At 33.6% G+C, this 12,822-nt stretch overlaps 1 protein-coding gene across 1 annotated transcript; it reads left to right on the top strand.

The window, feature by feature from the left end:
- Window positions 1-1,218: 1,218 nt before the first annotated feature.
- On the top strand, window positions 1,219-4,050 carry LOC115885516. Its single transcript, XM_030904466.1, has one exon. The coding sequence runs from the start codon at window positions 1,219-1,221 to the stop codon at window positions 4,048-4,050; it is 2,832 nt and encodes a 943-aa protein (XP_030760326.1).
- The last annotated feature ends 8,772 nt before the right edge of the window (window positions 4,051-12,822 follow it).

Here is a 12,822-nt window from a genome sequence, read left to right on the forward strand (position 1 = left end):
AGTAGAATAAATAATAAATGACATAAAATAAGCTCCGTAAAGACTGACAAATCCACAAAATTTCAAATCAAATTCAAATGTGTCAAATGAATCGTCAAACAGAACTGTCAAGGATCCCCACCCTAGAGTGCTTTTATGGTGCTTTTTCCGCCCACCATGCATGAATACATGGATAGCATTATGCTCCTTCCTTAGTCTTTTTATTCAAAGTAGCTAAACGATTAGATTTTTACAAATTGTAAGTTTTGGGTTCGTTGAAGGACTATTAGAGCTACAATTTAAAAATATTTTTACAAGGTATAGAGTGTCGCAAATAAGTAAAAATATTATTGTTTGATTCAGGTTTATTACACATCAACCTTACTGTTTTTGAATTATTTTCAATTTTATAAAATTGCAGTAAAAATTTTAAAGCTTCATTTCTCCAAGGGTATCAAAGATTGTAATAGGTACTAAATATTTAGTAAATTTTATTTATTGATCAGATATTGTGTTGCAGTAATAAACAAAATACTACCGTATACAGAGTGTCTAAAAATTTATATTAAATAGTAGCTTTAAATGGCAATAACTTGTTTAATTTAAATAGAACCCCCGGTATAATTTACAAGAACCAGATGCACAATTTAATTGTCTATCAAATTATACTAAACTATTTTTTACCTATCTCTTCAAGTTTTCGTAGAAAATGCATTTTCTTAATAATTTAGACCTCATTTATCAATATATCCATGGATTATTGACATTTTAGATCGTTTTTAAAGCAACAACTGTACAAAATATACAAGCTAGTAATATTATCATTTTTAGCAAAATGTAGTTTTTAAAAAAAATGTAAGCATTTGTATGCTATATATAATATAGTATATAATAATTATGCAGCGTCTGATTCAGAGTGAACGGCCGCAAACAGCGTCTGTCTCAGAGTGAGCGGCTGATTACTAGGTCCTCCAAAAGGGGGTTGTGGCGGCAGGCGTAAGCACCCTACCACACTTAAAATCTTAAGTGCTTGGGAAAAATAGATGCAGAATGAAAAATTATAAGAAAAATCCCCGGGTGGCAATCCACACCTCATTTAGAGGGAGCCCCAACGGATACGGGGGGCAGTTCTGCTGAAGATTTTCAAGTACAAGCTGTAAACAGCAACCGGGACAGAAAGAGGAAAGGGAGGAAGATCAAGGAAAGGAAATTAAGACTCGCCACATGGAATATCCAAGGATGGAGAACCAAGCGAGAAGAAGTGTTGGAGGAATTCAAGAACATGAACGTGGATATATTGGTTGTAACCGAGACAAAGAAAAAGGAAACGGTACAGAAGAGATCGGAGGCGCACTGCATATATGGAGCGGAGTGAAAAAAGAACAAAGAGCTAAAGCGGGAGTCGGAATATTAGTGAAGAAAAAATTTAGAAAGAACATCAAGACGTGGGAACCAGTAAACGAAAGGGTGATAAGAGTGGAGATAGCGATATACGGTAGGGACGTAATTATAATAGGCGCATACGGACCAAACGATGACAGCCCCGTTACAGAGAAAGAAAAGTTTTTGGACACGATACAGAACGAAATTGCTAACATACGGAAAAAAGAACTCATTATAGCAGGCGACTTGAATGGGAGAGTAGGCAGAAAAGAAAATGATAGCGTAATAGGAAGATTTGGAGAAGAAATAACCAACGATAACGGTGAAAGAGTCATAGAAATATGCGAACTAAACGACCTCAAAGTAACAAATGGGTTCTTCAGACATAAGGATATCCACAGATACACCTGGACACAAGAAACGAGAGAACTCAAATCTATAATAGATTACATTATCATACGAAGAAGATCTACAATTAAAATAAGGGACGTCCGAGTACAGCGAGGGGCAGAATGCGGAAGCGACCACAGATTATTACTAGCTAAAATGGAATTCCCTTGGATGAATAGAAAAACGAACAACATTGAAGGAACACCGATAGAAATACAAAAAAGAAAACCACTAAAAATACAATTATTACAGGATGAATCCACACGACATCTATACCAAACAAGACTTGACCAGAAACTCATAGAATTTAGATACGATGATAACATGGAAGACACATACCAGCACATCAAAGAAAGTATGCTACAGGCAGGGATGGAAGCCCTCGGAGAAGTAGAAGGAAAACAACGACCTTTCGAATACAATCTTAGTGAAACGACGATTAACGAAATTAAATGTAAAAAACAACTGTACAATAAATGGCTGAGTACCAGGAATGAAGATGACTACAAAAAATATAGAGAAAAAAACAGAGACGTTAAAGGGATGGTAAACAGAGAGAAAAACGAAAATTGGGAAAAAACCTGCCAGAACTTGGACCAATATATCGGTGGAGCTAGAAGATCAGAAGCATGGAGAGTGATTAAGGAATTGAGATCCGATAGGAAAGAAAGATCATACATATCATACATTGAACCTGAGAAGTGGAAAGATCACTACAAAGATTTACTCACGGAAACAAGACAAAAGTTTATAGAGGAAAGACAAGAAGAAGAGGGACAACCTAGAGCACAACATATACCTATAACAATAGAAGATATACGAAAGGCAATTAAAACAATAAAAAACAAAAAAGCAGGAGGACCAGGGGACATCGCACCAGAGCTCATAAAATGCGGCACAGAAAAATTATTCAGAATCATACATGGAATGTTTGGGAAAGCAATAAATGGACATAACATACCAGACGAATGGAAGGAAGCACAGCTAACATCGATTTTCAAAAAAGGAGATAGAAGACAGTGCGATAACTATCGAGGGATCAGTGTCATAGCAACCATGGGGAGGCTATATGGTAGAGTACTGAGAGACAAATTAGAACAGAACATACAAGGAAAAATCGGAGAAGAACAAGCAGGTTTTACAGCAGGGAGATCATGCATAGATCATATTTACACGATCCAACAATTATTGGAGAAAAAAAAAGCAAAGAACAAACCAGTACACTTAGCATTCATCGATTTAAAGAAGGCCTATGACACTGTACCCAGGAAAGAACTATGGAAAGCGATGGAAAGACTGGACATACCGATAACACTCACAAATGCAATGAAGACTTTATATAGGAACAACAAAATACACATAAAAGTAGGGAACAAGATAGTAAACAGCTTAACAACATCGAAGGGGCTGCTCCAGGGATGTCCAACATCGCCAACATTATTTAAAATATTTCTGGAACATGCACTGACAACCTGGAAACGCAAATGTGAAGGTATGGGAATCCCTCTAAGAAATGAACATCTTTACACGCTCTGCTTTGCAGATGACCAGGTGGTGATGGCCCAGGATGAGGAAGATCTAAGTTATATGCTCAGGAAGCTAAATGAAGAGTATGAAAAAGTAGGACTAGAAATAAACCTGAAGAAAACCATGTACATGACAACAGAGGAAGATACAGCTGATTTACAAATAGAAGACCACCTGGAAATAAAGGGAACCAATAACTTTAAATACCTGGGATTTACACTATCGAAAAACGCAACTACGGAAGAAGATATAAATGTCAGACTTGGACAGACAAGATCCTGTATACAACAACTGCACTCCGTTATCTGGGATAGAAATATCAGGAAAAAGACTAAAACATTGATATATGAAACAATTATTCAGAGTATCATGACATATGCAGCAGAAGTATGGGTCATAAACAAAAACAACCAAAGAAAAATTCTGGCCACCGAAATGATGTATTGGAGAAGATGCTGTGGACTAACCAGAAGAGACCGAGTCACGAATGAGGAAATAAGAAGAAGAATGGGGAGAAAGACCGACGTCTTAAAGTACATAGAAACGAAAAGATTGGTATGGTACGGTCATGTTAGAAGGGCGGAAAATAGATGGATTAACAGAGTGACAGAGTGGAGCCCGATTGGAAGAAGAAAGCGAGGGCGGCCAAGAAGATCATGGCGAGATGAAGTGGACGAGTCTATGCATCGGAGAGGACTACGAGAGGGAACATGGGATGATCGAGACGAATGGAGGACCCGGTTGATGGAAGGAAGGCAGCCAGAGCTGTAGAATCCTTTATATATATATATATATATATATATATATATATATATATATATATATATATATATATATATATATATATATATATATATATATACTTATATTGCGGATTTTGACGACATTCGATATATATATATATATATATATATATATATAAGAAATAATTATAAGAAAAGTATTTTTAAATTGTAGCTCTCGTAGTCCTTCAACGAACCCAAAACTTTGTAAAAATCTAATGGTTTAACTACAATACTCCGTACTAATAATAATTTATTCGTCAGAAGGTGTCTATTTTGATAAAGATCATTCTTCATTAATATTTCGATATTTATTTTATGAAATATTGACGTTTTATACCTGTGTCTTTTTACTAAATATCTGTGTTAATATCACAGTGTGTTAATTATGTGTACACATCCCACATTTTTCTTCAAAAATAATTCTTGCACATAATACGTTTTTTAGATATATAAAAAATCGTGCAGAAGTTTATATTTTATATTTTTATTATTTGCATAAACTTCGAAGCTCGAAATTTTAAATCCATTTTGTATCTCTGCAGCTCCGCGTTCATCCCAGCTTCCTATATTGTAGTTTTCTTTACCCATAAGGTTACTCCTGAAAAATATTTCTGTTGGAAAAAAGTCAGATTTTCTGCATCTCCAGGGAAAACAAAACCGCGATATCACTCTATTTTACAGCTCCGTGGCAATTTCGATTTCAGATTTTGAAATAGATTTCGTTTACCCAACGATATTGAATCGGTTAAAACTGACCGAGAGCTTGCGGCTTATCTCTGAAAATAACCTTAAAAGAAAAACCTTAAAAGAAAGTATCCTTGAAATCCTGAAAATAACCTTAGAAGAAAGTATCTCTTGCACTTGGATTAGCTGGCAACAAAAGTTCACAACGGAGTCTAAATCTCGATGTTCTGCAAAGCTTTGTGTAAACCTTGGAAAATAAGTTCCTTATAGCAATATTTTCATTGTCCACTATTATAATAAAAAATAACAAAATATGCATTTCTATGAAAAACCCTGGACTTATTTATCTAGTAACGGTAAAGCACTCCATTTCAGAGACGATTAGAGATAACATACACTCATCGGCACGAACAACGGGCACCTTAAAATTTTGATGTACTTTAAAGTTTTAATATATTTTGTTTATAAATTTCTAAAAAAAAAATAATTTATAAAATCTTGGGACCAAATCAACCACAGACTTTTGCAGGTGGATGTTGGACACGTTCTTTTTTGATTTGACGACAGCCTTGGAAAAGATTGGAAGTCGAAAGGAGGTGATTCTAATTGGTGACTTAAATTGCAGAACAGGTTTTAAATTAAATGACCCAGTAGTAGGACGCTACGGAGAAAACATTATAAATAATAATGGTGAAAGACTTATTCACTTATGCGAACAACAGGCACTCAGGATTGCTAATGGATGGTTTCCACATAAAGATATCCACAAATATACATGGACGCAACCCACACGAAATATAAAATCGTTAATTGATTATATAATTGTTAGGCAGAATACTCAACTGAAAATTTCGGATTTCAGAGTCATGCGTGGCCCAGAATGTGGTACTGATCATTTCTTGGTAGTAGCAAAATCTTATTTTCCCTACAAACAAAAAATGCAATCAAATGGATTGCCTGAGAAAAATGGAACTCCATTAAGTAACGTCAAGTATAATATCGAAAGTTTGAGGAATGACTCAACTAAATTCTTGTACCAGTTGAGACTAGCCACGAAATTAAACAGAATAGGACAAGGATCTCCAAATGATATGTACGAAAGTCTGAAAACGTGCATACATGAAGCCACAAATGAGGCTCTTGGAGAGAAAATAGTCTCCACGAGATACAGAAAAGATACACCTTGGTGAAGTGAAGAACTAGGAAAGATTGTAGATGAAAAGAAGGCTGCTTATGGGAAATGGTTAAGTACACAGAGCACTCAAGACAGACTAATTTATAATGACCAGAAGAGAAGTGTACAAAAGGAAATAATAAAAGCAAAGAATAAGTACTGGGAAGAAAGATGCCAAGAAGTCAACTTAGAAGCTGGAAACACAAAAGCAAATAAAGCATGGAAAATTATCAACGGAATGCGAAGGCAACATAAAGTTACTTCAGGGATGAATATTATTCCGATCGAGGATTGGAAGACTTATTATCAAAATCTGTTGACGGAAAATAGAACCGAATTCATACAAGATCATGAAAGTCATCCTGTTAATCCAACCGAACCTGAGCATCCAACACTAATAAGCTCTGCAGATGTAAATAAAGCCCTCCAACAAATGAAAAATGGCAGAGCCCCGGGTTTGGGAAATGTTTCAGTAGAACTTTTAAAGGCTGCCCCCTCAGCAGTTTTGGAAATTCTGGCAGATATTTTTAGTAGATGTTTAAATGGAGAAGACCCGCCCAAAGAATGGAAAAAAGCGATTATTCCGTCCATATTTAAGAAAGGGAGCCGACGCGACTGTGAAAATTATAGAGGAATTAGTGTCATTTGTACTATTGCTCGACTCTATGGCAAAGTACTAAAACATAAGATAGAAACACAAATAACGGAATCGGAAGAGTAAAATGGTTTTAGACCGGGACGCTCATGTACTGATGGCATTTTCACTCTTAAGCATCTAATCGAAAAAAGGCTAGAAAGGGGAAGGACGGTCCACTTGACATTTATTGATCTAAAGAAGGCATACGATACAGTCCCACTGAGTAAGTTGTGGGTGTCAATGCAAAATTTTGGTATCAGTAGTTGGTATGTCCAAGGGCTTAAGACAAGGGTGTTCATTAGCACCAACTTTATTTAAAGTATATTTGGAGGAAGTACTGAAGTGTTGGAAGATGAAATGCCGTGGAATGGGAATCCCAGTAGGAAAAGACACTTTATATACCTTACTCTTTGCCGACGACCGGGTCTTGATAGCGGGAGACAGAGACGACTCCAGTTATATGTTTAGAAAACTGTATGAGGAATATTCGAAATGGGGCCTAACAATGAACACAAAGAAGACGGAGTACATGGTAGTGGGTGTTGACGAACGTGAGGATTTGGATGTAGGAATCGGCACAATTAAAAATGTCTGTACATTTAAATACTTGGGCGTCACTTTTACAACAAATGGAAAAAGCACTTAAGATATTGCAAATAAAGTTGGTCAAGGAAAAAGAGTTATCGGTCAACTTAACTCGTTGTTGTGGAGTGACAAAATTTCCCAAAAAACAAAAATTCTACTTTATAAAGCCATTGTAGAGAGCATTACCACTTATGGCGCTGAAATGTGGGAGCTAAACAAAGTAGAGAAAAATAAGTTGCTATCTCTTGAAATGGATTTTTGGCGAAGAAGTTATTATATATTATATATATTCCATTTCAAGACTTAAATTAAAAAATTATATCCATTTCAAGACTGGAACACATCTCAAATCAAAGAATACGAGAAATTATAGGAGAAAAAGAAGCTATTCTCGACGCCATTGACGGCAAAATACTAAGTTGGTACGGACACCTCCAACGAATGGATGATAACCGATGGCCGAAAAGAATTCATTCATGGACACCAAGCGAAAGACGGAAACGTGGAAGACCACCTCGAAGATGGAAGCAGGGCGTAGTTGACGCTATGAATTCTAGGGGCCTCCAGGAAGAATACTGGACAGACAGAAATCTGTGGAAGTTGAGAAGCGGGAGACGACGAATGTCGTAAAAATCCGCAATATAAGTATATATATATATATATATATATATATATATATATATATATATATATATATATATATATATATATATATATATATATATATATATATATATATATATATATATATATATATATATATATCGAATGTCGTAAAAAATCAATATATAAGTATATATATATATATATATATATATATATATATATATATATATATATATATATATATATATATATATATATATACTTATATTGCGGATTTTGACGACATTCGATATATATATATATATATATATATATATATATTTTTTTTTAATTAACTTTTCTTTGACCAATCTAATATATTTTTTATTTATAGGGTTCTTGGCTTTTGGTCAATATTAAACTTTTTCTGGGTTTAGGAAGTGTTTATTATACTAACGTTTCGGTCCAGTTTTAACCTTTTTCAAAGCCTACAATACGATATTATCAAACTACAACTGTGTAAAAAAAATATAAATAAAACTTACCACAAAACCGGACCGAACCGTTAGTTATATAATAAACACTTCCTAAACCCAGAAAAACTTTAATATTGACCAAAAGCCAAGAACCCTATAAATAAATAAAAAAAAATATATATATATATATATATATATATATATATATATATATATATATATATATAATCTATTACCTATAAATTTGAAAAGCTGGCAAACGGCGGTTTCTTACCGATAAACTTATAAGTCGATCGTCTCTATTCGAAGTTCTCATACGAAGGTTCCTGAACGTCTAGCATATGAACTTGTCTCGAGGAAGCACTATACTTCGTGCATACCTAAATCTGTTGCGACATAGTTTTGATCTCTATCATCTTCAATTAAAGCAACTATAACGGATACGACTTCTGGACTTAAAACTGTCTCTGCTAGAGTAACTGCCCAATAGCCAACAGACAATAATAATATAATTTTTCAATAATAGTGACATTGCATAAATCATAAACGCTATATATAATTTCTTAGGTCTGTTGGCTGGGACCAAAAGCAAAGGCATGGTTTTAATGTTACAATTTCGAATAAATATTCTGAAAAATCTTCTTCAAAAGCGAATATCTCCAATAAATAAAGCTATTGAGATGAAACAAAACATACTCATCCAAAACCCTTATTGGCTACTTTTTCGGACTAGTGAAATGGACTCTTAATGAATCATCATATGAATATATCATGTTCATATAAATGTATCACAATTGAGGCTGGTTTCCAAAGAGGACTGAAAACATCAGCAGTCTTTGTTGACCTGACTGCCGCCTATGACACAGTGTGGCGGCACGGCTTACTGTATAAGTCTGTCTGCGAATAGTTCGAAATATAAAATTAGCCAAGTTACTTAACACCATGCTGTGCGACAGACTTTTCCAGGTAACAATGGGTGACAAAGCCAGCAAGTTGAAGACGTTACAAAATGGGTTGCCACAAGGTTCCGTACTTGCTCCAGTGTTATTTAATTTGTATATATCGGACATGCCAGTATCGCAGTCCAAAAAATTTGCTTACGCTGATGACTTAGCTTTGGTAGTAAGTAATAAAAGCGTGGAAGCTACGGAACAGATCCCAACCAACGATTTGGAGATTTTGGGTGATTTTTATCGCAAATGGAGACTAACACCAAACCCCAGCAAAACAGAAAGCACATGCTTCCACCTAAATAATAAACTAGCTAACAGGGAGATTACAATATCATTTAATGGTGCTATTATTCGACATAATCCAACTCCAAAATACCTTGGGATCATACTGGATAGAACTTTGTCCTACAAGGCGCATCTAACCAACACCGCAGCAAAAGTACGGACAAGAAATAATATTATAAAAGATGAACTAGATGATTTTTTTCAAATTATTTGCTTTTTAATATATTCCACACATTTTCACCAAAATAAGTACATTTTGTCTTTCCTCGTATAATTGATAGATGGAAGCTTTCGTTTTAAAATTAGAAAGATGTACTAAAAAGCCAAATAATTTAGCTACAAATTGCTTAACAGATCATCAAAATCGGTCGACTAGAATACAATATCTTAAACTTTAAAATACATCAACATTTTAAAGTGCCAGTTTTTCGTGCTGACACTTTTTCCTGATGTTCAATGAAGTAAATATCTACATTGCTTGCCAATGAATCATACCATTATATACACTCGTATAATATAATAGTATGACTATTATATATTATTATTATTATTACTATTATATACGAGTGTATATAACAGTATGATTCATTGGCAAGCAATGTAAATATTTACTTCATTGACCATCAGAAATTATCTTGGGAACACATTAGCATTATGAGAATGTAGGATTCAAAAGAGGCCGAAAACCCAGAGGACGATCACTATCAAGATGGCTTGACCAAATAGCAAATATTACAGGACATCCATTTTAATCAAATCTCCGAGAGGCGGAAGATCGCCAACGATGGAAGATCAAAATCACCAGCTGCACATAGCCATAATGTCACGATTCTTCAGACGAGACGAAGAGACGACGAAGAAGAAGAGGATTGGAAAAAAAAAAACAGTAAGCAACTACCTTTACACAATGGTCCTTATACAATGGTCCTCAATGTCTGGTATTCCTAAATATGGAAAATAAATTTGGAGTTTGCTAATTTTTGGTCTGACAATGTTATGTAGTATATTTATGATAATAACTTTACTTAATTTATTATTTAATGATTTATATTATACAATTTTATTCACAACATAGATAGGAAAGCACATTGGACAATACTAACTTATACCACATCTAAAAAACTGGATAAATCGGTGCCATGGAGAAGTTAGCTACGCTATGATACAATGTTTATCAGGACACGTGTTCTTCAGGAATTACTTATATAAAATGAAGCTTGTCGATAGTCCAAAATACATCATGATAACGATACAGCAGCGCACACAATCCTGGTGGTGGACCTATGGGTGAAATACATTTATAGAAAGTCTAAATACAGAGGAACTAACTTACATTAAACTGGTTCCAACGATGCTTAAATCTCTAAGGAGAACTGGAAAGCAGTTTGGTTGGTTAGTTGGCTGCTGGAATGCTGATATCTGCAAAGAAAAGACGAAGCCAAAAGATCTGGAAAGTAAAATAATATTAATATACCTACCATTCTACTTGAGTGGTCAACTTTGGCCGGCTCAACCTTCGCTCAAATAACTAATACATGACACAAAACCGCCTCCCAGAAGAAATACCGAAAGGTAATTCCTCGGGGAGATACTCAAAGAGGTTTGTGGAGTTTTTTTTTAGTCGGTAAGGTATAGTATTTCCGAAGTTAGTGAGACTCTTAATTTCTTAGTCCGGACGATGCGGATAAAGGCACTGACAAAGACAGTACCGAAATTATCCCATTAGCTCCAATCTATTCCAACTGACTTCAGATAAAACTAGAATAGTATTTTAGAATAGTATTTGTAGGAGTAATTAGTAAGAGTAATTTAGTATTACTCTTATATATTTTGGTAAATTTCAATTTATTTTTGTATATCTCAAAAACGTTGTTGTTGACACGAATATATAAATATAGAAAACTTTATTTCTTTATAAAATGTCAAAATTGTTTACTTTATATCAATCTATATACGTGCTTCAAAAATTGCTTTTTATTACATAAAATTCATGCATGTAATATCCCTCTGAAATATATAAAAAACCTGTGATAAACTTCATCCTACACATTTTTCGTGTCTGTGTAAACATAGGGTGTTCAAGTTTTAAATCGATTTTTTATATCTAGAGCTTCGCACCCTTTCAAGTACGGTGTTGCATTTTATATCCTTAAGGTTTTCCAAAGAAATATTTTAATGGAAAAGAATTCCAATTGATTCCACTTTAGAACATCAGGATCGGACGGGTTTAAATTTTAGTTTTTAAATTAGATCAACCACACAACGGTATACATAATAATAGGAAATAATTTTAACCTAACTTGAAGTAATTAAAACTTGCTTTACGAATATATTTCATTTTTTTGATAATTTGGAAGTGTTTTGCCCTGGAAATTTATTGACTGCTAATGTTTGACTGCAACGCTATCAGTATTTATCATAAAAACAATTTCAATTTACTTGTCACAAAAATCTATGTTAATTTTTTTTTGAGAGAATGAAAAATACATTTATACAAATAACGAATACATAGTTAAAATTGAAAAGTCACAAGCAGTGTATATACAAAAACAAAACCTTAAGAAGTTTAGTGTTACAATTGTTTATGTTATAAACATAATAATCCTTTACAAATCATATTATTTTAGTACTTATTTACCTGCTATCGAAAGTTAAAACCAAAATCTTACAAAAGTTACCATATCGAAACACAGTGTCGAATATAGTCCAAAAATTACATATAAAATATTTACACCACACAACACATAATGTTTACTGCAATTAATAAACTAATGTAAAATTGTAAAATGATAACCACATATTTTTTAAAATTATTATTCTTAACACAAATCTATCTACATGGACTATGGCTGAAATCGTACTGAACCTTATTTATACTTCCTTGATCAATAAAATATAAAAAACTGTTCTTTTTATAGTTCAAAATAAAACACTAAATCACCACAATACACCAAAACACTTTTACTTTTACACTGGACGCGCGTTTCGCTAACCATGTTAGCATCATCAGCAGATGATTATCAACTTAGTTAATCATTAACTAAGTAGATTTAGTGTTTTATTTTGGTTCCAACCCTCAACTGTAATCTTTTTATAGTTTCCAAAATATTACTTCCTATATATACACTCCGAAGCAAAACAACGCAACGTACAAATTTTTGGTACGTTTTAAAGTGTTATATTTTTTTATTTTTAATCCAATTTTCATGATTTTTTTAGCAAACAGTAGATAAATATATTAACTTTAATTCGTAAACTAAGTTTTTTTTATAAATTTCATTATTTAGCTTATTATACAGGGTTAATCGAAGGGATGTTTTTTACCTTAACTTTAAAACACCCTGTGTAATAATTTCGTGAGCAAATTTTCCTAAAACAT

The sequence above is a fragment of the Sitophilus oryzae genome, unplaced genomic scaffold (assembly GCF_002938485.1).
Source record: "Sitophilus oryzae breed Bouriz unplaced genomic scaffold, Soryzae_2.0 scaffold_395_pilon_pilon, whole genome shotgun sequence".
Taxonomy (NCBI): Eukaryota; Metazoa; Arthropoda; class Insecta; order Coleoptera; family Curculionidae; genus Sitophilus; species Sitophilus oryzae.

Excerpts from the sequence above, each read along its gene's own strand:
- LOC115885516 (XM_030904466.1), top strand. The coding sequence starts at position 1,219 with ATGGAGAACCAAGCGAGAAGAAGTGTTGGAGGAATTCAAGAACATGAA.